Source organism: Mytilus galloprovincialis, chromosome 10 (genome assembly GCF_965363235.1).
Source record: "Mytilus galloprovincialis chromosome 10, xbMytGall1.hap1.1, whole genome shotgun sequence".
NCBI lineage: Eukaryota > Metazoa > Mollusca > Bivalvia > Mytilida > Mytilidae > Mytilus > Mytilus galloprovincialis.
This window is the reverse complement of record NC_134847.1, coordinates 5500253-5524814: the sequence shown is the minus strand read 5'-3', so window position 1 is coordinate 5524814 and position 24562 is coordinate 5500253. Positions and strand designations below refer to the sequence as shown.

General features: G+C 33.4%; 1 protein-coding gene across 1 annotated transcript in view; it reads right to left on the bottom strand.

The window, feature by feature from the left end:
- Positions 1-7837: 7837 nt before the first annotated feature.
- The window catches only part of LOC143049710 (uncharacterized protein aq_987-like), a 28083-nt gene continuing 11358 nt past the window's right edge, over positions 7838-24562 (bottom strand). Inside the window, exons 3-10 of the mRNA XM_076223386.1 lie at positions 24029-24076; positions 22715-22791; positions 21863-21917; positions 20946-21135; positions 10337-10443; positions 9769-9870; positions 8678-8930; positions 7838-8014 (exon numbers count right to left, since the gene is read on the bottom strand). Of these exons, the coding sequence (XP_076079501.1) occupies positions 8919-8930; positions 9769-9870; positions 10337-10443; positions 20946-21135; positions 21863-21917; positions 22715-22791; positions 24029-24076 (591 nt within the window). The 3' untranslated portion in view covers positions 7838-8014; positions 8678-8918. The remainder of the gene's footprint in view (positions 8015-8677; positions 8931-9768; positions 9871-10336; positions 10444-20945; positions 21136-21862; positions 21918-22714; positions 22792-24028; positions 24077-24562) is intronic.

Sequence of the window (24562 nt, the reverse complement as noted above, 5' to 3'; positions counted from 1 at the left end):
AAACCCTCCCCTGGATCAGCCACTGCACATTACTTGGACCTATGTTAGTTCGTTACATGTAATTACTTAAGTGATGCGAAAACAACTCAATTTACTAATAAACTTCCTTATTATTAAAGAAACTTTATATAAAAGTAAACATTCTCATTATATTTTGCTGTGTGAAATTGCTTATGCGGGAAAGACCTATTACAACCCGACCATAGAGGAGACAACAGCTGAAGGCCACCAATGGGTCTTCAATGCAGCGAGAAGCTCCCACACCCGGAGACTCACAACAAACCCGTTCTAGAAATAATTTGTGAATGAAATTGGTAAATACAGTTATTCTTGACCTTCATACAATTTAAAGGCATTTCCAAATATAATGCTCTATGCATCTGAAAAGGGTTGAAAATAACACTGAAAAATCATCGTTTTTCCTCTAGCATAGTTTGTACGTGCAGTATAGGTGTATTTTAAAGGCACAACAGTGAAGCCGCCGTATAATACTTCAATCGAACCGATTTGAAGTTTAATTACTATACTATATATAAAAATATTAATTTTCGGGAACCATTTAGGTCACGGAAATTCCAAAATATGGCATCTGACAGTAAGAAGAGTTGTACAAATAATGTGAATACACAGAACCCCCATCCAATTCATCTTTAACTAAAAGTATTCATCATTTTCTATTTTTATATGTACTAACAATATTCCATTTTTCTATAATTTGGATTAAAATGTGCAAAAATTTGAGTCAGAATAGGTCGAATGCCCCAAATAAACATTCCCTGATTGGTTGAAGCACTGTGGCGTCGATGTAAAGCATAGCAAGCCTCGATGTAAAGCACACGCTTCACAGGAATAATTAAGGAGAGTTTTACAAATAATGTGAATACACAGACCCTCAATCCAATTTATGTATTGCTAAAAATAATCAAGTGTTCATCATTTTCTGTTTTGATTCTGCTAACAACATTCTATTTTTTCTACAATTCCATTTGAAATATGTGAAACCCCGCAATGAAAATAGATGGCCTCAATGATGTAAAAGCAACCCAAAAAATTTCCGTTAATATGTTAACATCTTGAACTTCGACCCTGGGTTCAAAGGGTTAATAAACCGATTCACAAATAGAGATATCCTTTCGCTCAAGTGAAGTATACAGGCAACTTCGTTTACAGAAATATATACACACTTTATCAGTAATATATTGTCATGCTTCTGCATATCCACGTTTTTTTGTATGCTGAACTTCAGTCAAATTCAATTCTATACAAACTTTATTACGTAAAGCAATAGGAGTAAGAATATTTTTTGCGCCAATTTAACCGTGACCAACATCATCATCAGTATCAAAATTGTTTATCGTTATCATTGTGAAATTTCACTGACATAGGGTTTATAAATATAGAGTAATTTTGGTAATTATGGCTTATTTATGTTAAAGTTCTCCAGATGTGCTTCTCTAGACATCTTTGACGGTCAGTTTAATCCCATTTATCTCAATATTATCCCCGATGACAGAAATGTCAACCCGACCTATTCGTGTCAAAAGTGAAAATCTAATCTATTTGATGAACTAATTTCTTCTAAAACTGTACATGCATTATTTCTGTATTATTTGATAACCAATCACATTTGCGTTGCATGATAATGGGTACTGTTTGAGCGAACTGTCTAGTGTACTGCAAGATCGATGCAAATTGTGACGTCAGTGAGTGATCACGTGACATTATTATTTGTAAACAAACCAGCTCCTCATGTAACATGTGTCTCAGTCTGAACCATACATTCAAAGTGCAATCAATCTTTCAATCGCTATTTTATGATATTTTTGTGTCTGTTTTTTGGTTTGCATATCAGTAGTCGAAGTAAACTCAAGGTTATTATATAAAATTATTTGTCTCTTTTCGTCTGTAGTACATGCGTTTGAGGTCCGGTTTAATTTGTACGCATGAAATCTCTAGTCTAAACAAAGCTAGTGATAGAACCTTAACCAGATAAGCAACTGTCTAGGGCCAAGTAAGGAAGGTGAAAAAAAACAGTATTGGTACTATTACGCAGAACCATAAACAGATGCATAGACAGACCCAGGAGGTGGCAGTGGCGGATCCAGAACTTTTCATAAGGTGGGGCCCGCTCCAGTCATGCTTCAGTGATTCCCTATATAATCAACAAAATTTTTCCAACAAAAAGGGGGGGGGAGGGGTCTGCCCCCTAGATCCTCCTATTGGTGGGGAAAATTTAGTTGATTATATAGGAAATCATCAAAGCTTGACAGGAGTGGGCAGCCCTTTGGAAAGTCAGAGGCCACCCCTTTATGAAAAGTGCTGAATTGCCACTGAGATTTGCAGGTTTTCTTTGTAAACATGGTTAAGATACCTTATTAAAAATATCAACAACTCTGACTGAGTACACAATTTGATTCATTTTAGCTCATTAGCTGGGCTCACTCGCTAAAAATATTCATTGCGGCTCACTGGCAAATATCTTACGATACTCATGTGTAGAAAAACTGATAATCTATACATGTGTGTGTGGAGTAGTTAGCTTAAATATACTTTTAGCTAAATTTGGAAAATTTGAAAATGACTTGGGGAATGAAGATGTAGTAAAGACCGAATATCAGTTTTGGTCTTATATATGTAGTTATATAAAATTTTAGTTTTACATGTATATATGTGTATAAATATATCACTGTTTCAGGGGCAATGGTAAATAGACACTGAAAAGTCTTGGATAACATTTTATAGTTTTGAATGTTTCTTCATCAGTTGACTTAAATTAGGTGGAGCCAGGAGGTGTGTTCTTATTTCCAATAGAGGAGAGCTCAACCTATATCAATTTGTGCATGAAGCAAATTGATAGTTGATAGATACTGAATGATTATACCACAAAAAAGTTTTAACCTGTGCATACTTAAAATACGATAAAAAAAAAACATGTCTTTTTCAGGACTTCTGATCCAACCATGTAGTATGGCATTTTATTGAGATATGGTTTTGGTCAATGGATGTTCATGAAGAACCTGCAGTACAAAGTATATCACTGGATTTAGCTCTTTGTCTAAGTGTATTATTAAAGTACTTTGCTTTGAGCTCAGTTCATTGTTATGCAATTCATTCTTTGTGAAATAAAGATTTGACAGACAACTCTCATGTACAAGGATTTGTCAAAGTGTATCACCTCTTTCTTCAATGTAAGTAATAGGGAGATAAAAAGCATATATCGATTTGAACCAAACATTATATGTCCTTTGACCAAATTTTATAAAAAGAACACCCGACAATGCTACTATCAAGTCGACTAATTAAGTAGATGTTGATAATATCCACTTGACATGCTTGAAAATCTATTAGATTACTTTTGGAGCAGTTTTGAGTCTTTGAAGCATGCTCAAAAAAGTTCTTTTGGTGAAATCATTTTCATATTTGTCAATTTGTTTTTGCTTCGACCAGCTTTGGAGGAAATAGTATCAAAGAATTGATAAAAATCAGCACAGAAGTTTACTTCCTAGCTCATCTAGTCCCTAGCATCTTGTCAGGCATTGTCATTACTAAAAACCAATAAATGTATTCTAATCTGAGGAAAAATTCGACCTTTTAACAACTTTTTTTACAAATGATACTGACGATCCTCCACAAAGTAATATAAATAGAACCATACAAATAGTAAGCAAATACATATAAAAAAAAGATGTGGTATGATTGCCAATGAGATAATTCTCCACAAGAGACCAAAATGACACAGAAATTAACAACTACAGGTCACCGTAAGGCCATCAACAATGAGCAAAGCCAATTCCGCACAATCATCTATAAAAGGCACTGAAATGACAATGTAAAACAATTTAAACGGGAAGACTAACAGCCTTATTTATGTACAAAAAATAAATGAAAAAGAATATGTAACACATAAACAAACGACAACCACTGAATTACAGGCTCCTTATATCATGTTCTCAAATCTAGATATCATCTCCCATTTAGAAGGAGAAAAAAAACACATGAAAAAATGAACCTAGAAAAATGTATTATGTGTTGGTCTCCTAGCTACAAAATGTATCCAAAATCAAAGATGTGGAACATATTCTATCATAATCATTTGGTAACTATGAATACAATTAATGTCTCTTCCATGCCCGTCTTGAACATAAAAACTAAATAATAAATAAACAACACTCCTAATACTCAGATTGTTTGTCATCGTGCAACACAACTAATAACACCATATAGGAAAAACATAGAACTCCTTTTGTCATAAGACACTGTCAAACATCCAAACATACTATCCACACTCATATGTGTCCACACTTGTATTTTACTTAAAATATTAATAACTAAAAAATTGTTTAAACATTGACTATGCTTGTTTTATAATTAAACTTTAGTCGAGACATATTAATTTATTTACAGTAAAATAGGAGAAGAGCAGTCAGCTGAGGATGCTGAAGATGGACCACCAGAATTATTGATAAGTTTACTTTCAAAAATTTATTGGACTGTTGACCTCCACTTTTGGTGAAATGGCCACAACATTATAGCCAACAGTGCTGACATACTAAAAATTTAAGACATACAAGTCCCTCTGATATTGTTTCAGATACTGTGGATTCATTTATTTTTCGTGGATACCAATTTTTGTGGATTGAACAAAACTAACACTTTCGTGGACATTTAATTTTGTGGTTCTGACAAATTCTGCTTACAAGCCTATTTAAACTTTGTTATTCGTTCAATATTTGAATTCGTGGTTCAAATGTACCCACGAAATCCACGAAAATTGGTATTCAACGAAATGTAATGAATTCACAGTAGATTATTGAAAAGGTTTGAAACACCTGTAGTAAGACTTCCAGGATATTCAACATCAAATTCAGTTTCAGTTTAATCAACAAACCAGGGGAGACAATTCAATGTGTAAACACTTATTTTTCAATGTCACAACAAATGCAACTAGAGACGTTGGGAACACAATTTGTTGTATGTCTCTTATTTTATTTATTCTTAGACATGTAAAAAGGATATATATGTGAACAAGTTGGCATTGCCAGAACTAACAAGTATTTGAGTCACAGTTCTGCATTTTGATTCAATACTTCTGTTGATTATTCAAACTTCTTCTTAATATGGGAAATTTATTTGTACTTCAAGTGAATTTTCAGAAAAAAAGGACAAGTGGTTACAAAGTTGTTATAAAACAACTTTGAAATAATACATTAGACATGCAGAGTACATTTAAAGAGTAAAGTAACTGTAAGCTAGGTTGTTTGTTTGCAAGAATAGGGACATAATTATATAAATTTATTGCATGTTTATTTTAGTTTATACATGGAGGACATACAGCAAAGATCTCCGACTTCTCTTGACCCCAAATGAACCCTGGGTAATATGTTCTGTATCAGAAGATAACCTTATGCAGGTCTGTCAAATGGTAAGTCTGGTTACTTATGTTATACATAAATGAGCAGGAAGATGGAATACAGGCATTATTAAAGGTATTAGAGTGATATTCAAACTCACAAGTTAAAAATTAACTGACAACACCATGGCTAAAAAAGAAATAGACACAAAATAGAAAACTAAAAATCGAAGTCGGAAAAAAAAATTGCTGAAGATTTACATTCTTCAAGTGTCTACAACATGTCCATGCTCTTTAAAGTTATTGGATAAAATGGAGTGAACATATTTAACAGACTTTCTTACAGAAGATTAGCAACATCACTTTTTAAAGATCTTGAAAGATATAACTGACAACTGACAAGTTTCCGGACCTAAAATATTCATGTAATATTATTCCAAAAGAGGCAGGGGCCTTGTTGGCCAAGTGGTCCTAAGTAGTTACCAGTGTTATCACTAGCCAGTCAACACTGAGGTTGTGAGTTAACACCACTTGTGCGGGTGCACTCAACTCCAATCTTAATTGACAAGGATTTCAGTTTTCCTGATGTTGTCTCCAGGCACTCTGGCTTCCTCCACCAATAAAAACTGGCTGACACAAATGTGCCCAAAAGCGGCTCTCAAAAGTGGAACTAAAACACAGAAAATCAGAATCCAATAAATGGTGCACAATTATAGGGTAGTATACCTTTTAAAATGTAATACTCCTGTTTTGAGTGAACTCAATTAAGTTTATTCCAGAAATGTGTCATTCAAATGAATAGATAATAACCAGTGCAAATATATCATTTATATAACTCTCTCATTGTTTGTCCTTTGAGTTGCAAATTTGATGCCCTTATAACATAGTCATTCTTAAATAAGTGTTGTGACTGTTATTTCTTCATGCCAGCAGAGTTGATGATGGTGACTTATTGATTGAGTTTGTCAGTCTTTCTGGTTTCATATCGACACATAAAGCTGTCTTTACATTGTTGTTTTTTTTTTTATATATGATATTTTTCAGTAATAACTCATTATTAAATATGTTATATATTTCAGGCTGAGAATATCTACAATGACGAAGAGCCTGATACTCCAGCAACAGAATTAGAGGCCACTGCTTCATGACGTGTGGGACTACAGAATCATTAAACATTATAACATACTGACTTTAGATAGCAGTGCTGATAATTATTCATGTAAATCTTGTCATTAAAAATACATTTTTACCAGTCTTATTGTAGAAGACTACCCATGGTATTCCATGTTAAAACATCAAATAAGTTTTACATTTAGTTTCATTCTACTAATAGTAAAATAAGATCATCTATGTTTTGTATATAAAATACCTTGTGGTTGTTAAACAATGTTTTGTTGTGTAATTTTATCCTCAAACCTTGCTTATATCTCCCACAGTGGGGGACTGATTCATAGTTTTTGTCAATCCAACATCACTATACCGGATAGATGGACTCAAAAATGTTAACCATACTACACTGTCTTTTGGACTATATCATTTTTGCAAGAGTTTACAGTGGCGGATCCAGAACTTTTCCTAAGGGGGGGGGGGGGGCTCTGACTGACCTAAGGGGGGTCCTCTCCAGTCATGTTTCAGTGATTCCCTATATAATCAACCAAATTTTTCCCAGTCAAGGGGGGAGGCAGCCCCCCCCCCCCCCCCCTGGATCCGCCTATGGTTTATGTTTTGAAACTATCAGACAAAAAATGTTTTATAGATGTAAATTCAACAAGAATTTTTGTCAGAAAACTTCATTCTTGGTTTATAATCATATGTTTGTTATCACTCTTTAAGTTTGGGTGCAATGTTGAATTATTCATGTCTTTTCGTCCTTCGGACAAATATTCCAGTCACACTTTTTGGTAGTAGTTTGACTGATAAATGTGAGAACTTTTTTTTTTTTTGGTTCCTTCCTGTTTGTTGATACTTTAAAAAAAAATTCACTTTTCTCAAGTTCTACTGAACAGAATGACCTCATATTTTCAGCTTTGCAGTGATGAAATGTATTGTGAGGGCTTTTCTTATTAATCAAACACATACTCCCTACACTCTGATACTTTGAATTATGAGTTGGATATGTTTAACACAACAAAGCTTGTGATCTTTTGACTTGAACTCTTTGCAAAAAAGGATTTAGTATGGTACTGATTTTTTTTATCAGGGTCATCTATATTTGTCTTTATTTGACCAAATTTTCATGGGATCATTTATAGTGATAACCTCCATGATAGTGGACACAATATTGGTATCAAGTGTAAGGTTTGAACCTTGGGTGGGTAAACCAATGACTTGAAAAGAAAATTAGTATTTGCTGTTCTCTGAATCAAAGACTGGTTGACCTGGACTGGGAATAATGCGTCTGGTATAAGGTGACGTCTTCCTGAGGACTGTTGCCTTGGGAATAAGCATGTTCAAAGATCTGGCACAGCATGATAAGAATTTGACATCTCACTTATACCTTCCTCTTTATTGGTAAAAATAACATGTGTGTATGTATATGTATAGAAATGTATTAAATACAAATTATAAAAAAACCATTACATATATATTTGGGTAAAACAAAGAATACAAACTAAAACAAAAAATGTTTGATTATAAGGTCCCTGACAACGTTTTGGCATTGGACTAGTTTGATTATAAGGTCCCTGACAACGTTTTGGCATTGGACTAGTTTGATTATAAGGTCCCTGACAACTTTTTGGCATTGGACTAGTTTGATTATAAGGTCCCTGACAACGTTTTGGCATTGGACTAGTTTGATTATAAGGTCCCTGACAACGTTTTGACATTGGACTAGTTTGATTATAAGGTCCCTGACAACGTTTTGACATTGGACTAGTTTGATTATAAGGTTCCTGACAACGTTTTGGCATTGGACTAGTTTGATTATAAGGTCCCTGACAACGTTTTGACATTGGACTAGTTTGATTATAAGGTCCCTGACAACGTTTTGACATTGGACTAGTTTGATTATAAGGTCCCTGACAACGTTTTGACATTGATTATAAGGTTCCTGACAACGTTTTGGCATTGGACTAGTTTGATTATAAGGTCCCTGACAACGTTTTGACATTGGACTAGTTTGATTATAAGGTCCCTGACAACGTTTTGACATTGGACTAGTTTGATTATAAGGTCCCTGACAACGTTTTGACATTGGACTAGTTTGATTATAAGGTTCCTGACAACGTTTTGACATTGGACTAGTTTGATTATAAGGTCCCTGACAACGTTTTGACATTGGACTAGTTTGATTATAAGGTCCCTGACAACTTTTTGGCATTGGACTTGTAATAGCTGTCCTGTGCTTCAGCATTTCTAAATTGTTTTGCATGATAAAATTGCGTCAACTTTTTTCAACACTTATATTTGAAGTGTCTCTGTATAAAAAAAATCATTTGGTTTGGTCTCCATAGCATATCAATCTAATAAATAAGTAGTCTGTATGAAGATATTTGCCCTTTCAGGTTAGTTGTTCCCAATAAGCTAGAACAAAGGTGCCTCCTTTTCATTCTGTTGGGATGTATATTCATTCATTGTACTGAAATAGAAAATAATCTGGTTAAATCATAAATATTTTCTTTGCAATGTAAATAAGCTAGAACAGAGATGACTCCTTTTCATTCAGTTAGGATGTATATTCATTATATTTTCTTTGCAATGTAAAATACCATTTCTGACACACTTTTCTTTTGTTGACTACTATGTTGACCTCGAGATGTATTTCATTTTATCTGTTAATATATATTTTTCTGAACATGGTAAATTATATAAAGTACCAAAACTATTTAATTTTCATGCTCAGGATAATAACCAGAATATTAAATTTGACATTTCTGATAAAATGGCATTAAAATTAGAAAAAACATACTTTTGATTAATATGTCCATCAATATGAAATTTGTTTAGAAAGTTCAACATTATTTTGCATGTCAAGAAACTGTTGTCTAAGAAATGTTACAATTTGAGTAAGAAATTTTAGGTCTTTCATTTCTGCTTGTTTGTTAATTCAAGAAATCTAGATAACTTTTGGTTAGAATGTAAGCAAATATTGAGTCATCTCCCCTTAATTGTAATTTTTTTAGTGCCTTTCAACCGAATTGTATCTTGATTTACTAGAACAATCATAGGAAACAATTTTGTTTTTAATTGATACACTACAATTTGAACATCAATTAATGTCAACTTGAGTAGAATTTTTGTTCGTCATGTTTTCAACTGAATCTTGGGCAGATTGGCACTTGAATTGTATGGGGGTAGGGTTAAGGGGAAAACTGAATCAATTTTAAAAAGTTCTTAAAGTATTATATATAGTAATCTCCATTAGATTTAATTTAGGAATAGCCAATACCTAATAAAGTAAATTTTAGATCACATACCTCCTGCATCATTTTGTCATGTGCTCTTACATCCCATAACTTGTCTGGTTTCATAAGTTTGTCATTCAATCTCAAGTCAAATATTTCAAAAGCTTGGACCATCTGGAAAAAGATTAATTTTATCATACCTTGATATTTTCTGACTTGTTCAATTATTTTTCTACACCATTATAACATAAGTTTTTCTACCAATTTTAAACTTCACATCAAAACAAGCTTTCTACAGGTAAACACATTCATTTTATTTCATTTAACTCTTGGATCATCAGAAAAGTTAAGAAATCATGAAAACTTGGATAGAAATGGATAAATTTGAACAAAAGTTGGTTTATTGTAGACATATATTGTTTCTTTTTGTAATTAACACTTAATTAAAAGTCAAATTTAAATTTAACGTTTTTGAGGAAATAATATTTTCTTCAAAAACAAGCCTATAGGAAAATATCATCGATATATATTTTACAGGCTCTGCTAGTGTGAATTGCAAATTGTATTGACCATGCCCCGTAGGGTCTTATAAATTGAGTTCAATTCTGGTATATGAAGTACAAAATGAAATTATATAAACCTGAAAAGCACATCTGTTAAATGGCATTCTACCAACAGCAGTCCCAAGACCAGGACAAAGAACCCTTCTGATTGGTTGATTTTCTGGGTTTCTGTTGTGCTTCTGTACTGCTATGGAATATACAAACTCATGAGTAGATGTATTTCTCTAATTCTATGGTAATTTTTACTTTTCTGAACCTATTGTATAACAAAATTTAACCAACGTGTGGTCTCAGAGATGATTGGGTGAATTAAAAGGTCAATACCTTTATCAGCTCACTGGATGTATTAAAATATGCTAAAATTTTGAATGGTTATGGGGAATGTGTCAAAGAGACAACAACCGGACCACAGAAAAGACAACAGCAAAAGGTCACCAACAGGTCTTCAATGTAGCGAGAAATTCCCACACCCAGAGGCGTCCTTCAGTTGGCCCCTAAACAAATATATACTAGTTCAGTGATAATGAACGCCATACTAAACTCCAAATTGTACACAAGAAACTAAAATTAAAAATAATAATACAGGACTAACAGAGGCTCCTTACTTGGGACAGATGCAAACATGCGGCGGGGTTAAACATGTTTATGAGATCTCACCCCTCCCCCTATACCTCTAGCTAATGTAGAAAAGTAAACGCATAACAATACACACATTAAAATTCAGTTCAAGCGAAGTCCGAGTCTGATGTCCGAAGATGTAACCAAAGAAAATTAACAAAATGACAATTATACATAAATAACAACAGACTACTAGCAGATAACTGACATGCCAGCTCTAGACTTCAATTAAACTGATTGAAAGATTATGATTCATCATATGAATATCAGGCACAATCCTTCCCGTTGGGTTTAATATCATACCATCATAACATATATGAGAAGAACATAACCCGTGTTAACGTGCTAAAAAAAGAAAAGCATAATAATCAAAGTAATAGAATCAGAAATGAATTACATAGATATGTAAATATCTGCCAAAATGACTCCTCTTAAAGACGGAAGCATTGGTTGAGTTTGTGATATATTATGAGTAATGATTTACTAATCTATGTTAATACCTGCCAAAATGACTCCTCTTAAAGACGGAAGCATTGGCTGAGTTTGTGATAAAGTATGAGTAATGATTTACTAATCTATGTTAATACCTGCCAAAATGACTCCTCTTAAAGATGGATGCATTGGCTGAGTTTGTGATAAAGTATGAGTAATGATTTACTAATCTATGTTAATACCTGCCAAAATGACTCCTCTTAAAGACGGAAGCATTGGCTGAGGTTGTGAGATAGTATGAGTAATGATTTACTAATCTATGTTAATACCTGCCAAAATGACTCCTCTTAAAGACGGAAGCATTGGCTGAGTTTGTGATATAGTATGAGTAATGATTTACTAATCTATGTTAATACCTGCCAAAATGACTCCTCTTAAAGACGGAAGCATTGGCTGAGTTTGTGATATAGTATGAGTAATGATTTACTAATCTATGTTAATACCTACAAAATGACTCCTCTGAAAGACGGAAACATTGGCCGAGTTTGTGATATAGTATGAATAATGATTTACTAATCTATGTTAATACCTGCCAAAATGACTCCTCTTAAAGATGGATGCATTGGCTGAGTTTGTGATATAGTATGAGTAATGATTTACTAATCTATGTTAATACCTGCCAAAATGACTCCTCTAAAAGACGGAAGCATTGGCTGAGTTTGTGATAAAGTATGAGTAATGATTTACTAATCTATGTTAATACCTGCCAAAATGACTCCTCTTAAAGACGGAAGCATTGGCTGAGTTTGTGATAAAGTATGAGTAATGATTTACTAATCTATGTTAATACCTGCCAAAATGACTCCACTTAAAGACGGAAGCATTGGCTGAGTTTGTGATAAAGTATGAGTAATGATTTACTAATCTATGTTAATACCTGCCAAAATGACTCCTCTTAAAAACGGAAGCATTGGCTGAGTTTGTGATAAAGTATGAGTAATGATTTACTAATCTATGTTAATACCTGCCAAAATGACTCCTCTAAAAGACGGAAGCATTGGCTGAGTTTGTGATATAGTATGAGTAATGATTTACTAATCTATGTAAATACCTGCCAAAATGACTCCTCTTAAAGACGGAAGCATTGGCTGGGTTTGTGATAAAGTATGAGTAATGATTTACTAATCTATGTTAATACCTGCAAAAATGACTCCTCTAAAAGACGGAAGCATTGGCTGAGTTTGTGATATAGTATGAGTAATGATTTACTAATCTATGTTAATACCTGCCAAAATGACTCCTCTAAAAGACGGAAGCATTGGCTGAGTTTGTGATATAGTATGAGTAATGATTTACTAATCTATGTAAATACCTGACAAAATGACTCCTTTTAAAGACCGAAGCATTGGCTGAGTTTGTGATATAGTATGAGTAATGATTTACTAATCTATGTTAATACCTGCCAAAATGACTCCTCTGAAAGACGGAAGCATTGGCTGAGTTTGTGATATAGTATGAGTAATGATTTACTAATCTATGTAACTACCTGCCAAAATGACTCGTCTTAAAGAGGAAGCATTGGCTGAGTTTGTGATAAAGTATGAGTAATGATTTACTAATCTATGTTAATACCTGCCAAAATGACTCCTCTTAAAGATGGATGCATTGGCTGAGTTTGTGATATAGTATGAGTAATGATTTACTAATCTATGTTAATACCTGCAAAAATAACTCCTCTTAAAGACGGAAGCATTGGCTGAGTTTGTGATAAAGTATGAGTAATGATTTACTAATCTATGTTAATACCTGCCAAAATGACTCCTCTTAAAGACGGAAGCATTGGCTGAGTTTGTGATATAGTATGAGTAATGATTTACTAATCTATGTTAATACCTGCCAAAATGACTCCTCTAAAAGACGGAAGCATTGGCTGAGTTTGTGATAAAGTATGAGTAATGATTTACTAATATATGTTAATACCTGACAAAATGACTCCTCTTAAAGACGGAAGCATTGGCTGAGTTTGTGATAAAGTATGAGTAATGATTTACTAATATATGTTAATACCTGACAAAATGACTCCTCTTAAAGACGGAAGCATTTGCTGAGTTTGTGATATAGTATGAGTAATGATTTACTAATCTATGTTAATACCTGAAAAAATGACTCCTCTTAAAGACGGAATCATTGGCTGAGTTTGTGATATAGTATGAGTAATGATTTACTAATCTATGTTAATACCTGAAAAAATGACTCCTCTTAAAGACGGAATCATTGGCTGAGTTTGTGATATAGTATGAGTAATGATTTACTAATCTATGTTAATACCTGACAAAATGACTCCTCAAAAAGACGAAAGCATTGGCTGAGTTTGTGATAAAGTATGAGTAATGATTTACTAATCTATGTTAATACCTGCCAAAATGTCTCCTCTTAAAGACGGAAGCATTGGCTGAGTTTGTGATATAGTATGAGTAATGATTTACTAATCTATGTTAATACCTACAAAATGACTCCTCTTAAAGACGGAAGCATTGGCTGAGTTTGTGATATAGCATGAGTAATGATTTACTAATCTATGTTAATACCTGCCAAAATGACTCCTCTAAAAGACGGAAGCATTGGCTGAGTTTGTGATATAGTATGAGTAATGATTTACTAATCGATGTTAATACCTGCCAAAATGACTCCTCTTAAAGACGGAAGCATTGGCTGAGTTTGTGATAAAGTATGAGTAATGATTTACTAATCTATGTTAATACCTGCCAAAATTACTCCTCTTAAAGACGGAATCATTGGCTGAGTTTGTGATAAAGTATGAGTAATGATTAACTAATCTATGTTAATACCTGCCAACATGACTCCTCTAAAAGACGGAAGCATTGGCTGAGTTTGTGATATAGTATGAGTAATGATTTACTAATCTATGTAAATACCTGCCAAAATGACTCCTCTTAAAGACGGAAGCATTGGCTGAGTTTGTGATATAGTATGAGTAATGATTTACTAATCTATGTTAATACCTGCCAAAATGACTCCTCTAAAAGACGAAAGCATTGGCTGAGTTTGTGATATAGTATGAGTAATGATTTACTAATCTATGTTAATACCTGCCAAAATGACTCCTCTTAAAGACGGAAGCATTGGCTGAGTTTGTGATAAAGTATGAGTAATGATTTACTAATCTATGTTAATACCTGCCAAAATGACTCATCTAAAAGAAAGAAGCATTGGCTGAGTTTGTGATATAGTATGAGTAATGATTTACTAATCTATGTTAATACCTGCAAAAATGACTCCTCTTAAAGACGGAAGCATTGGCTGAGTTTGTGATATAGTATGAGTAATGATTTACTAATCTATGTTAATACCTGCCAAAATGACTCCTCTAAAAGACGGAAGCATTGGCTGAGTTTGTGATATAGTATGAGTAATGATTTACTAATCTATGTTAATACCTACAAAATGACTCCTCTTAAAGACGGAAGCATTGGCTGAGTTTGTGATAAAGTATGAGTAATGATTTACTAATCTATGTTAATACCTGCCAAAATGACTCCTCTTAAAGACGGAAGCATTGGCTGAGTTTGTGATAAAGTATGAGTAATGATTTACTAATATATGTTAATACCTGACAAAATGACTCCTCTTAAAGACGGAAGCATTTGCTGAGTTTGTGATATAGTATGAGTAATGATTTACTAATCTATGTTAATACCTGACAAAATGACTCCTCTTAAAGACGGAAGCATTGGCTGAGTTTGTGATAAAGTATGAGTAATGATTTACTAATCTATGTTAATACCTGCCAAAATGACTCCTCTTAAAGACGGAAGCATTGGCTGAGTTTGTGATATAGTATGAGTAATGATTTACTAATCTATGTTAATACCTGACAAAATGACTCCTCAAAAAGACGAAAGCATTGGCTGATTTTGTGATAAAGTATGAGTAATGATTTACTAATCTATGTTAATACCTGCCAAAATGACTCCTCTTAAAGACGGAAGCATTGGCTGAGTTTGTGATATAGTATGAGTAATGATTTACTAATCTATGTAAATACCTGCCAAAATGACTCCTCTTAAAGACGGAAGCATTGGCTGAGTTTGTGATAAAGTATGAGTAATGATTTACTAATCTATGTTAATACCTGCCAAAATGACTCCTCTTAAAGACGGAAGCATTGGCTGAGTTTGTGATATAGTATGAGTAATGATTTACTAATCTATGTAAATACCTGCCAAAATGACTCCTCTTAAAGACGGAAGCATTGGCTGAGTTTGTGATAAAGTATGAGTAATGATTTACTAATATATGTTAATACCTGACAAAATGACTCCTCTTAAAGACGGAAGCATTTGCTGAGTTTGTGATATAGTATGAGTAATGATTTACTAATCTATGTTAATACCTGACAAAATGACTCCTCTTAAAGACGGAATCATTGGCTGAGTTTGTGATAAAGTATCACGGGTGTCATTCGGTTTAACGAGAGAAATGGTCGTGAAAGAATATCTAACGGCGGTCAAGTATTGAGAGACGATCGTGAAAAACCTGGTAACGGATCGTGAAAGATATTTAATGAAAATTCTAGGTCAGAATCTTTGAAAAAATCGCTTAATTTTCAAAACGCGGAACAAATCCGAACAAAAAAATATGTCTGTCAAAATGGTTTAACTTCCTCAACATAACTGTTAAATTAGATAGAGAAAATATGCAGTACTTTATGAAAAAACACAAAAGGCGCAATGCATGTCTATGAAATTAATTACAAATACCACACTTTTTGCACCTATAATGGTCATATTTCAGTTTATCGTGATATATTTTAAATTTAATCTTTGGTGTATCTGATAGTACAGTAAAATGAAGATATGTTCTTCTCTTAAAAGCATTAATTTGTAGATGAAAACCTTGAATTTGTTGAATATCCATCAAACTTGATCGTGAAAGATCAGGCAACGCATTATTTTGATCGTGAAAGATAATGCGTGACCAGACTTATTACTAGTAATCAGACATCAATATTTCTTTTACCATTTGAAAAACCTGCAACTGGTTTAAGCCTGTAACTATTTTGATAAGGATGAACATTAAAGCTATTTTTTTTTTTATTATTCAACACTTTACCTCGAAAGTTTAAAAAAAACAACAACTAAAACTATCTTTAAATAAGTTTGAAAGATTCAGCTCTGAGAATCGGTCAAGTGCAATTCAGGCAGACCGACACTATTTAGCCATAAATATGGATATGCAACGTTTAAACCAAAATGATATCCATCAAACAAAAAATTACAGCAAAACAGCATCTTTCATGAGAAATTTGAGATTGAACGAGAACCAACATTTTGTTCAACAGTACTTTCTTAAGTTCTGTATATACAACGCAAATGTGGATTGATTTAACTATATACTACAGACTATAGAATACCAGAGCGCAAAAGCTGTAATGTCTCGTCTGCTTTACTTATGACAGTTAATTTTTGGAACGTCTATAATATCAAGGGTTTTACTAGAAGTGTTAAATGCGCTTAATGTATTTTTGTCCATCTGATGAGTTAAGCCTTTTCCATTGATTTTTATAGTTCGTTCTTATGTTGTACTGTTATACCACTGTCTCAGGTTAGGGGGAGGGTTGGTATCCCGCTAACATGTCTAACCCCGCCACATTATTTAGGTATGTGCCTGTCCAAAGTCAGGAGCCTGTAATTCAGTGGTTGTCGTTTGTTTAGGTGTTACATATTTGTTTTTCGTTCATTTTTTTTTATACAAATAAGGCCGTTAGTTTTCTCGTTTGAATTATTTTACATTGTCATATCTTTTATAGCTGACTTTGCGGTATGGGCTTTGCTTGTTGTTGAAGGCCGTACGGTGACCTATAGTTGTTAATGTCTGTGTCATTTTGGTCTCTTGTGGATAGTTGTCTCTTCGGCAATCATACCACATCTTCTTTTTTTTAAATTATGATTGTCAATGGTTCATAAAAAGAGTGCAAAGTCAGATGAACCATGACATACAGATCTCTACAAATATCCCGTAGACCAAATAAATGTGTTCCGATCCTTACAGTGCCTTAGAAAATGACAAATGTAAAAGTTATGCTTGGCCAATTAAATTGAAACATAAGGTCAATAGTATATGAACCCTGACCGACAGCCAGACATAGACATCTTACTATCATTCAATATATCAAATACAATTGACGTCATCATGGTCATATATGAAACATGTAGACAGACATGTACACCATACACAAAATACCATGGGACTATAGCATACAGATACATATCCAAAAGGCTAGACAACATAAACGAGCATTGCCGAATGATGCATGATAATGAGTTCGATGTTATTTGAAACCTTGCAGAAGTCGAAAATGTACACCTCACAATCATAACAACAGACAGTTATCCTAAAGCTTAACGAATCCGCGATACGGACTTGACCACAAAAATAAATCTTCATCCATGAAATATTAAAGGCAAATTCGGGGTCAGGTGAATCCTGTCTGACGGACATGTAGTTTATAGGATCCAATATACAAAATGTTGGTATCCTATAACTCGTGATAAGTGAGTACTTCACATGACAATAACAAGCTTCATCCTACAATCATCCAACTATTTTACATTTTATTTTCTGAAAATATTAATACTTTGAAAAGCTTAAAGCTATTGAGGATGTTGACCTAAATAGCTTTTCTCAATACCAATAACAGATATTAATTATGATATAATTGAAGAATAATTTGAACGTCTTCGTAGCATCAGATCTTTCACGATCCTTTTCACGATCTTCAAAAATGCGGTACGTGATCTTTCACGATCCGAAAAATCAATTTTTGTGTAAATAGTTCTTTATTTGCCAAGTTTCAGATTATGTTTATACGAAATAACTATGAGAACCATTTGATTAATTCAAATAGAATGCCCTTATTCGTATTAAAGTAGTTTTTTTAGTCGAATTTGTGAAAACATCATGTTTGTTTACATTTTTTATGTCATTGAAATGTCGAGAAGCAATCTGCCTTTTGTTGTTTTGTAATAACGATGTACATTTAAAACTGGATATTCTCACATACTGATCATATTGTTGAACCATTTTGACAGACAGTTTTATTTTGTCGTAAATTTGTCTGTGTAATTAATTAAATAAGAATATGTATTGACCTTTCATATGTCTTCTCGATTAAATGTCTTTCACGATCCGTTACCAGAACTTTCACGATCGTCTCTCAATACTTGACCGCCGTTATATATTCTTTCACGATCATTTCTCTCGTTAAACCGAATGACACCCGTGAGTATGAGTAATGATTTACTAATCTATGTTAATACCTGCCAAAATGTCTCCTCTTAAAGACGGAAGCATTGGCTGAGTTTGTGATATAGTATAAGTAATGATTTACTAATCTATGTTAATACCTGACAAAATGACTCCTCAAAAAGACGAAAGCATTGGCTGAGTTTGTGATAAAGTATGAGTAATGATTTACTAATCTATGTTAATACCTACAAAATGACTCCTCTTTAAGACGGAAGCATTGGCTGAGTTTGTGATATAGTATGAGTAATGATTTACTTATCCATATTAATACCTGCCAAAATGACTCCTCTAAAAGACGGAAGCATTGGCTGAGTTTGTGATATAGTATGAGTAATGATTTACTAATCTATGTTAATACCTGCCAAAATGACTCCTCTTAAAGACGGAAGCATTGGCTGAGTTTGTGATAAAGTATGAGTAATGATTTACTAATCTATGTTAATACCTACAAAATGACTCCTCTTTAAGACGGAAGCATTGGCTGAGTTTGTGATATAGTATGAGTAATGATTTACTTATCCATATTAATACCTGCCAAAATGACTCCTCTAAAAGACGAAAGCATTGGCTGAGTTTGTGATATAGTATGAGTAATGATTTACTAATCTATGTTAATACCTGCCAAAATGACTCCTCTTAAAGATGGATGCATTGGCTGAGTTAGTGATATAGTCAATCTAACTAAAAACCAATCTCTCATCGCTCCCGTTTTCTGATATGTCGGTTTGGAGATCTGACGAACCCCGCTTTGAGGTCACATGTCAGTGGCGTAGCCAGGGTTGAAATGACTTTTTTTAGACTATTTTATGCAGATTTTTTTTCAGAGATTGTTCCTATAAGCACATGTACTCCCCTAGAATCCGACACTGGTTAGATTTTTGTTTAATTTCAAAATACCCACCAATTCATATAATTATTTTCAAACAAAATTTTAATGTTTTCTCGAAATTCTCGAAATTGAATGCAATTCATAATTTATTTATTTGATGTAAAGGTTTCCCACCAATCTTATTTTTGACATCTCATAAACGGCCCCATCACAGCGGCACTTCTGTATAAAGGAATTGAAGTGATCCCCTTTCCTAACATTTCTCAAAAAAACGGCCCCATCACAGCGGCACTTCGGAATACAGAAACTGAAGTGATTCCATTAACGCGTCGCAGGGGACATCATCGAAATTCCTGGTGTCCGTCCATCCGGTCTTGTTTGCACTCTCATGTGTACAATTCTTGCCAGATTTTTATATCATCAGCAATGACAATTTCGAAAATAAGTCCTAAGCTTTGACCTTTTGAAATATAAATTATAACGGAAATATTATTGCATTTTCTCTAAAGCTTTTATTTCTCCATTAAAAATAAAAGGAAAAGGAAAAACATTATTTTTTATTTGTTATTGCCCTTGTTCCTTGGTTACATAAAATATGTGCAATACAGGGGACATAGAAACTTTGTTCTTTTATTGAAAATAAAATTAATATGTGGACCTAGATAGAAACTGGTATTACTGATAAGCCTAGGAATGATCACACTCTATTACAGATTAGTTTTTTTTCCACGTCGTCTTTCATGTCACAGGAAACGATATCAGGATATAGTGGTTTAGTTGTCAGTTATGTTGTTAGTCAGTTGTAGAAGCCATCGCTCCGCTAGACTCAATTTCAGATGAAACATGTCCGAGGATTTGTGCATCGTTCTCTGCACTTGCCGTAGCCGACGACGTAATCTTTTTACGAAAAAAAAGCGAGAACACTTTTCTGCGATTTATCCATCTTGTTTTATTACATGAACTAAATTATCCTTAATAAAAGACCACGCATACTTCATCGGAATATAATTGGATGTTATCCTCATATCCTAACCCTTGTTACATACGGATACCTCCGAGTTTAACTGCTGCGAACATATCTTTTTTTATATTTTTTTTCCTATCAAAATGATGTGGATGCTTGAGCATCTGAGCATACATGCAAGCTACGCCACTGCATGTGAGTGAAATCGTAGATGTGTCTTTTTCGACCAATGAAAATGAGCCTTCGACAATCTTTAAAGTTTTTCATGAGGTAAAGGGATGTTACTCATTGCATTTACAAACAAATCGTCAGTCCAAATAATTCATAAAACTTTTTTGATTGGCTTATTTTAGGTTGTCAATCATTTGCATATGATTGTAAATTCATAACTTCAAGTTCGCTCACATGTGACCTCAAAGCGGGTTTTGTTAATCAGAAAACGGGAGCGATGAGAGATCGGTTTTCAATTAGATTGTGATATAGTATGAGTAATGATTTACTAATCTGTTAATACCTGCCAAAATGACTCCTCTAAAGGACAGATAAGCATTAGTTGAGTTTATGACATCTTTTGGTACTCTCATTGTCGGGACGTGTATGAGGTACTTGATTGGTTTACCATTACTTATATTATTGGTCTTTAACTTCTGAATGTGTTCTTTGTCTGGATCTTTGTCATAGGCTGGAATAATGATTGCGTTTCCCTACAAAATACAAAATTTGAATAAAATAAGGTTACCGTGTAGATGCCAACACAACCAGAAGACGCATGAAATCAGATGCCTTAATTTAGTGGTTGTTAAAATAACTGTTTTTGTGTTTTTATTAATTGTTCTTGCATAAATCAGGCTGTTTGTTGCTTTCCTGTTTAAATCATTTTACAATTTTTAATGCATTTTATAAATGCAATATGTCATGCACCAAATACAAGTTTTGAATATATTGATTTTTTAGACAGTTATTATGAAAGACCCCGTGAACAGAATATTTAATAGTAGTCAATATATATGTTCTTGGAAAGACCTACCATCAATATTAAATCCAAAAATGCACTCATTAATAAAAAAATGCATAGTTAGATCTGATGAGGTAGTTAAATCTTCATATTACAAACTTACAACATAAATTCTATGATAATAAGTAGAACAGACAAGAATTTCAGGTTGTACACTTATGTATTTTAAAATGAAAATTTCTCCAAAATATAGATCAAGATCGAATTTGGGCTATTGCGTCCCCTTCGCCGTTCTTGAGTTATGTCCATGTCAACGGGCATTTGTAAATTAAAAAAATGCCCGCCCAGCTTGTTTATCAAAACAGCCATTAGGCGTCAGAGTAACCTCGGACTAGGGCATCTGTCCCATGGACAATGGGACATAGATGTCCTTCATATATAATGGAATAATTCTAACAAAGTTGTACTCTACTCACAACAAAGTTTTCTCCGTCATACTGATCCCTTATTACTTTCTGTATCCGTTCTTGCCTGAAGAAAAGGTAAAATATTAGCCAGTATTAAATGATATGAGCAAATTAGTCCTATAATACGGATTAATCAACCAGTGCAATACTGATGATGTTCCTTTGTCGATATAAATCAACGAGTTAATATTTCTTATCGAACAGGATCAGAACACCAAGAAAAGTGATAGCAGTATAATATGACTTTTAAAAAGAGCTTTGACACTGCCTGTTTATCTCCTAGAAGGGAGAGTCACGTTGGTTTTTAATTGAAAGTTTTTTTTTTATTCTTAATCTTCTTGAAATAAATACTTCTGAAATAAAGTAAAACCAGTTTCTATTAAAAATGGGCACCACAAAAATATAAAAGAACACTGGTATAAATGAAAAATGGCTTTCTCCTGATATATTGAAAATATTGTTTGTCTTGAGAAAAAATAGCCATCCTCTTCCTAAACAAAATTAAAGATGAAAGGTTGCTGTTTTAAACTCGGTCATATTAACAACTTTATGGAATAGGAATCCGGTAAATATCAACCATTAAAATCATCTTAAATACCTCATAGCATGATTGCAGTTTATCAAGCAACTTTAGTTTTATATATATTTTGTATTTTGAGAATAAAACTTAACTTTAATTCATGGAAAAAAAATTTAAGGTCAGAAAAATATTCTAAGCATACGTTAGCAGTCTATTAATTATTGTCTTCATTTCAATGTATGCCAGGATTTGTTAAAATTGATATTGACAAAATTAAAACTTTAATAGTAAATACTTGACAATACGTTTCCGTAAGTGAAGGAAACGTGTGTTAGACTTACATTTGCCATCCAAACAGCTCAGAAAACACACGATCAATCCCACCATCCATAAAGCCAAAGGCATTTGCTGGAGAGACCTATTTAATTTGAACTGAATATTAATGTGCACTACTTGGAATCAAATACTATATATATATGCAATAGGTCAACTATATTTGGTGTATGGAAATAATTTATGATATATATATGTCAGCCGCGCAGTTTTTATTAGGCCTTGACCTCATTTTCACGGTTCATTGCTCAGTTTTAAGTTTTTGTGTTTTTATCTGTTTATGTCGAGCCTGCGACTTTTGTCGCAGAAAGCTCGACATAGGGATAGTGATCCGGCGGCGGCGTTAGCTAACTTCTTAAAAGCTTTATATTTTAGAAGGTGATAGACCTGGATGCTTCATACTTTGTATATAATAGATGCGTCATGTTACGAAGTTTCCGCCAGTCACATGTCCAATGTCCTTAACCTCATTTTCATTGTTCATTGATTAATGTTTAGTTTTCTTGGTTATAATGTTTTAAGTTTATGTGACAGTTGTAATAATAACATCTTTATATTTAGGACTATCAACATTATATCAATGATAAGTAAAGAAGGCAAGACATTTCAGCGTGTGTACTCTTGTTTCCATTTGGATAATTGGCCTGAAAATGTTCGTCTCTTATGATATGTGCAGACCATAAAAGTTTTCCTGTTTTCATGATGTATATGCACTCGTATTTCTACAGTTATATACTGCGTATATGTATGCAAGGAAACTTATATATGTATTTCTTCGTTTTAATTTTGTTTGGTGAATGTATGGAGAGATTTTGTGACATAATCTGATATACCATAACTCTGCTTTATCATTCCATCAAATTGAATGATCAAATATCTGTAACTGGACATAATCTTGATGTGTTCCTTGATTGGCTATTTAAAATTCTGTTTCGTGCTATTTTTCACTTTTCTTTATATATTTTGCTCATCATTTTCTATTCTTTATATTTAGCACCTCATTATTCTCTATTTAGTATTTATTATGTCCCTTTTAAGCAAAAATATCCTTAAGAACTAGTAGTTGCTTGCGTGGGACTTCTTGAACTTGCACTGATGTAAGCGTTTCTGTTCCATGAAGGCCTCAATGAACTTTTTTTATTTATTGTGTTTCTAAGTAAGCATAGTGATCTAAATATGCACTGTTTTAAACTGATACACCATTTACTAATCATAAATTAGAAACCAATAAGCATATGGTTCCTAACATTGAACTGGATTGATACAACTGTAATTAGTTATATTGATATGAGGAATACAGATTGGAAAGTAGTAGTACTTACAACAGCATCTACTTCAGGAGTACCAACAAATATATCACCCTCTGTAGACTGAAATATAAATAATAACTATTTAGCAGGTATAGGCTAGATACACGTTCAGAAGTCAAAAATCTACGAAGCCCTTTATAGACCCTTTATATAGATGCTACGATATTGAAAACAACCTTGTACCGACAGGTACTTCTTCAACGGTGAAACCAATTACAGGGGATAAAAGCAAGCTCACTGCTCTGGTAAGAAAAGAATGAGGGGCATGATGTGGGTGGGGGTCTCATCATGTTTCACGAGTTGATTTTTTTGTCAATCACGATTCACAGAAAATAAGTTTCCATGATCACGAATCACGAAAATATATATATTAAAAAAAAAACTCGAAAAACGATCACGATAGCGAAAATGCGCCGATCAGGAAGAACGGAAAATGACACATCAGGCCCCTCGAGAACGAAGAAGGTATTCTGCCTGGAGTCTGTATTCTTTAATTTTATAGGTCATTAGTCTCTATTTTCTATATATTTTGCTCATTATATTCTC